Source organism: Sander vitreus, chromosome 9, assembly GCF_031162955.1.
Source record: "Sander vitreus isolate 19-12246 chromosome 9, sanVit1, whole genome shotgun sequence".
NCBI lineage: Eukaryota > Metazoa > Chordata > Actinopteri > Perciformes > Percidae > Sander > Sander vitreus.
Window position 1 is genome coordinate 1,957,328 of NC_135863.1, and position 5,843 is coordinate 1,963,170.

Here is a 5,843-nt window from a genome sequence, read left to right on the forward strand (position 1 = left end):
TTTGAGGTGAGAGCTGTGTGTTTCTCCCCAAAAAAAGATTGCATCACTCAGCAGTTTTTGAAGTTGGTGAACAGAAACATTATAGACAGACAGACAGATGGTCTGACTTCAATGTGCTTCATGCAAATTGCACAGATGAGTGTTATGAATAACTGCCTAATGAGTATGCACAGGTATGCAATAAACATGTGACTACTTGTCTAAGAAAAGAAAGCTGAACGCAAGTGACACAATGTTTAACATCTGTCTTGACAAATTATTTTATGGGACAAAAGTTAGAATGTATGTGTTGCAAGGACACACATGGGAGACTTCATTATTCTCATGTCTTGTAAAGAGGAAAAGGTAATAACTCAAATACACCTGTATATCTTCCACTCACACATACACACACTCGGAGCAAAAACTGTAAACAAATAAAAAGATCAAATTTGACAGTTTGGGAGGGTTTCTATATTGAGCTAATCTGAGAGAAAGTTAGTCATTTTCATACATCTTAGTTTGACACATTTTTGTGACAGCCTTGCAGTTGTTAAAATAAAAATAAAAAGTGTTTTAAACTTTAAAATGTAAAGATTTCACACACACAAACATAAACAAGCCTTACATGCAAATATAATGCTGTGCAGATCAATGACTTTCTTTTATTGATGTCTAACCGTCTACTGGCCCTGACCACGCCACACACACACACACACACACACACACACACACACACACACACACACACACACACACACACACACACACACACACACATTCACAGTGAGTTATGTGTGCTGGAAGTGAGCCGCCACCCACCGGGCCTGACGGCGGTGTCACATCAGCACCAACGCGGTGTGGCATCTGTCTCAATCCGCGCTGCTTCCACCCAGAGAGGAGGAAGGAGAGGATCACTTAATGCAGTTTAGGCCGCGTGCACGAGCTCGCGCGCACACACACACACGAGTGGACATCGAGGGTATCATGCAAAGCTGCCCTATGGAGACACTCAAAACATACAGTGAGTGAGAAAGAGTTTAGCTCATCTACGTTGTTGGCAGGAGGAGGCAGAGAGCAGGCCGACTTCATCCATCCATCACCGACTGATGGGGCGCACTGAGGCCCGCTGACAGGCGGCCAAAGCCGGGGCAGCGGAGCAAGGCGCCCGATGCCTCTCACAGACAATATACAGCCGACAAATTAGGGAATGAAAACTCGCAGAAGGAAAGGCGAAAATAAATTAGCGAAATGGGAAAGCACAAATTAAGGATCAAATGAGGACTGGAAATGAGTTCTATTTCTGCGCCGCCTTTAATAATAATAATAATAATAATAATAATAATAATAATAATAATAATAATAAGAAGAAGAATAATAAGAAGAACAAGAAGAAAAAACAATAATCATTTTATTAATAAAGATTCACTCAGCTTTATTAGGCTAAAATATGATTCATAGTAGGCATAATACTGCTACTATCAATTTATTATAATATATTGTGGCATATTTAACAATAGTATAATATTATTAGGCAATAGTATATTAATATGCCTATATAATATTTTCACACTAAATTGTTTTATTTTTTTAAATGTGTCTTGAGCGTCAAATTGCTTCGTATTTTAGATTTTTCATTCACAAATATGAATCATTTATCTAGCTATGAATAATAATTCATATTATTGATAAAATCAAGGTTATTTCATGGGCTTTTGGGCTTTTATTTTATTTTTTCCATAAAGCTGCGATGAAAGTCAGCTGGCCTAAAATAAGAAACACATTTGTGAGATTCTTACATAAACCCACAGCTTCAATTATTTAGCGGCAGGAAGCCTTTTTGTTTGTTTCAAAATAAAACCTTTTTTTCTGTAACAATGACGGCAGCAGCAGCCTGACAGATTTGGGACAGAACTTTTTATTAAACATTATGAAAACAAGATTCTCAACAATGTTCCACTTTGTAGGTTTTTCACTTGTTGACACGTTAGGACACGTTCATTGAATAAATATAGAAATCATATGTACAGATATACATTAACAGCACTGTGCAGAAGTTTACTCTCCTGTTTATGTCTCGCATTAATTCATTATGTAATTGATTTTGTAAAAAAAATGACTCAAATATGAAGTCACATCAAACCCCAGAAAAAAATGAAAAGAAATTAAAACAAAGAAAGTTACTGAAGGGAAACTGTCGTTGCCTAATTGTTTAAAAAGATAAGATCAGATGGCGATGCAAGATGCATTTTGATCGTTTTTGTTCTTCTGGCTCACATCATAGATGGAACATTTTGGAGAGCAATACAAAATATGATTTGCGGTTGTTTTTTCTGTGGCATTTGGATCTAAATTTGGATCTTTCCAGCCTCTCTCTCTCTTCCTGCAGGTTTTCGCCATCCAACAGGTAGTCTGAGCAGCGGACACTTCTGCACAATATTGCACATATATCTAGGCAGCAGAAACACACACGAACCAGGGATTTCTTGTTAGAATAATGCATCGAGTTACTCCACGAACAGTCAGCTCTACCAGCAGGCAAAGTCTCCTCTTTTCAAAAACAATCAAGCATCCTCCTATCAGACACAAGATCCTATTAAGACACCGGGCTGCAGAATGAACCCGCAGGCCCTAAAAATTCTCGTCTACAAATATCCAAGGTAAAAAACAAAACAAAAAAACAAAAAAACAACCATTACACTAAGTCTTTTTTAATCATCAGGTTGGTGCATAGAGTTTTAGCAGCGAATGCAATCCTTGTCCATCTAATCAATGAAGCTTTCCCTTCATCCTAATTTACATCCAGGTTTTTAGAGAGTAACAGATCAAAGGTCCTATCAGTAGAAAACAAAACGTTTGTCCAGTTTGATCTCTTCTTAGTGCAGTATAGGCTTGCCTTTGACATTACACATGTTCAGTAGGAGGATACCATAGACGATTTGCATGCTGTAACATACAAACATTTTGTATTAAGACATTTTCGAATAATCCAAGCAACAAAAGCAGTTTTTTTTCTTTAAAAAGAGAACAAAAAAAGGGTTAAAATAACACAAGGTAACTGTTTTTCTCTACACATTATGTACAGGTGGAAATAAATACGGTCTAAAATCTGGCTCAGTTAATCTCTTTTTGTCGTTTTTTTTTTTCCTTTACTTTTTTTAAAACAATAGAAAAATTGATTGAAAATAGCAGTTAAAGACGCATCCATGTTTCGCAGTAGCAGATTGTTTTTCGTTTTTCGTCCGCAGTCCTTGCACCTCTCCGGGGGTTTATGGGGGAAACATTTTGTAGTTTTTTTTTTCTTCTGTTTTTGCATACCCAGGCCTTATTGATGGCGGAGGACGGAGGAAGAAAGAGAACCATGGGCCATGCTTTCCATACATGTGGGAGGATTCTGGGAGATGACTGGAGGTTACCATACATGTCCTGCATGCAGGGTTGCAAATAGGGATGGGGAAACTATAGACTTGCAATATTGAAAGGTCTCTTCTCTGCATCACAGCCCGCCTCAATTTCACACAAACAGTCTTGTTGATCTTTCTGGAGCCAAAAGAGAGGCGGGGGGGGGGGTATTGCTTTTTCTGCTTCTATTTCAGTCCAATCTGATCCTTTAAAAAAAAAAAAAAAGTCTTTCTTTCCCCACTTTTAAGACAAAAATCATCTCTCTTTCTCTGAATTAAGACATTCATTTGAAATGTCAGACGGTTCAATAAGACTTCTGACCTGCAGGCGCTGTTGCACCAGAGAAAAAGTCTATGCAGACTAAGTGATCCCATGTGCCCACCTGACAGGTGAGCGTTGTACAGAAGTTTAGCCAAAACATATTTAAGACTCAACAATGCTCACAAGGATTACTTTTGTGCGCATCTAATGCGTATTTGTTTGCTTGTGTTATGAAGTCTTTGTCAAAGGGAATAACTGTAAACAAAATACAAAAACGCAGAAAAAAATATATATATATATATAAATTAATGCAACAAGGATGTTTATGTGGGATTGTGTAATTCAGAGTCTATGCTACAAATCGTCCAGTCTCTCACATGAAGAACTCGGCCTGTTTCCCGGACGGATCTCTCGTGTTCGCGGCTCCACCGACAGAGTAGGTCCGGCTGGCCAGCTTCTCGTACTTCTCCTTGTAAAGATCCCTCTCCTTGGCGAGGCGCACCACGTCCTGCTTCAGCTGCTCCACCTGGGTCTGCAGGCTGCACTTCTCCGTCTCCAGCATGTGCCTCTGCTGCACGCGTTTGAAGCGGCAGGACTGCGCATAGCCGCGGTTCTTCAGGGTGCGCCGCTTCTGCTTCAGGCGGATCACCTCCTCCTTGCTGAAGCCCCGCAGCTGCCGGTTCAGCTCCCGCACCGTCATGCTGACCAGCTGCTCGTCCGAGAAGCGGTCCTCCAGGCGCGCGTGGTGGCCGTGGTGATGATGGTGGTGGTGGTGGCCCTGGTGATGGTGCGCAGCCGAGGCCGCGGACAGGTCATCCCCGACCGCGTACTGCTGCCCGCGGAAGCCCTCGTAGGCCTGGTGGTGGTGGTGGTGGTGGTGCGCGTTCCCGATGAGGGCCTCCACCGCGTCCTCCGGGGTCAGGTTGAGCGCCTCGGGGTTGATGTGGTGCTGGTAGCTGGGGATCCAGTACAAGTCCTCCAGCTGCGGCTTGCCCGCGCCGCCGCCACCGCCGCTGTGATTGTTGTTGCCGCCGCCTCCACCGCTGCTGTTGCTGCCGCCGCTGCTGTTGATGCCGCTGCTGGTGAGGCTCTGGTTGGGCTGCGCGCCCGGGCTCGGGGCGCAGAAGCTCGGCGAGGAAGGCACGGAGGAGCAGGGGGTGCTGATCGGGGTGGAGGACAGGGAGCCCGACGGGAGGCGGTGGCAGTATCGCTCGGCCTCCGGAGGCTCCTTCTTCACCTCGAACTTCATGAGGTCAAAGTCGTTGACGTACTCGATTGCCAGAGGGCTGTTCGGCAGCTCCGCGCTCATGGCCAGGTCGGTAGCCATGTCAGTCCATGCGACGACTCCTGCCCTCACAGCCAAACCGACGGCGGGCTGCCCTCTCGGATACAGATTGCGAAGAGTAATAGCAGCCTGTACGGTGTGTGTATGTGTGTGTATATATATATAGAAACGTGCACAGAGCTGCTGCAGGTCCGGCGGGTGGGAGGAGAAACTTATTAAGGCTGCTCGTCCCAACTTCTATAAATAGTGGCGTGAATATACGTATGCATGTACATGAACTTGTACAACTGCCAGTATGCCTCCGCTCGCTGCTCTTGTTGACAACGTATCCCAGGTCAAATGCACGCTGCTTTAATACCAGGAGGAGCCCCCGGGGGCGGCTGAAACTCGAGCGCGCGGTGAATTTGGAGACACCAACCTGTCTTGTCCTCGGTCACCTCTGCAGCCCCTACTTGCCTCCTTGTGATTTACTGTCCTCGGTTTCTGCTCGGTCGACTAACGCGAACAGACTCTGTCTCCTCCGCTCGGTGTGTTGTTATAAATATTTTCCAAGCATCCTTCTTCGCCCTCCCGCTTTTTATAGGCTACAACTTGATCATGAAGTCCCCGAGCAGAGGGGGGGGGGGGGGGGGGGGGGGGCTGAAATCACTGCAGCATGGCACCGGATTGAAAGTTTCTCACACAATCAGATCACACCACACAGTGTGCGACAGGCGTGCGTAAAAAGTGTGCCAGAAAAAAAGTCCCAGGAATCCAAAAAAAAAAAAAAACTGAATAAAATGGAATGACATAAGTTTTCAAAGTTCACATGCATCTGATATGAATCAGAAGTTGCAGGTAGTGCTCCTACTTTGAGAGACAGGAGAGTGTGGTCCCCCTGTTGTTGTGCTCGGTCCAGATATTGTATTCAAGCAGC

At 44.2% G+C, this 5,843-nt stretch overlaps 1 protein-coding gene across 1 annotated transcript; it reads right to left on the bottom strand.

Moving 5' to 3' along the window:
- Positions 1 to 3,623: 3,623 nt before the first annotated feature.
- mafaa (MAF bZIP transcription factor Aa) lies at positions 3,624 to 5,540 on the bottom strand. Its single transcript, XM_078258103.1, has one exon. It carries the CDS (start codon positions 4,967 to 4,969, stop codon positions 4,016 to 4,018), a length of 954 nt encoding a protein of 317 aa, XP_078114229.1. The 5' UTR covers positions 4,970 to 5,540; the 3' UTR covers positions 3,624 to 4,015.
- Positions 5,541 to 5,843: the final 303 nt, after the last annotated feature.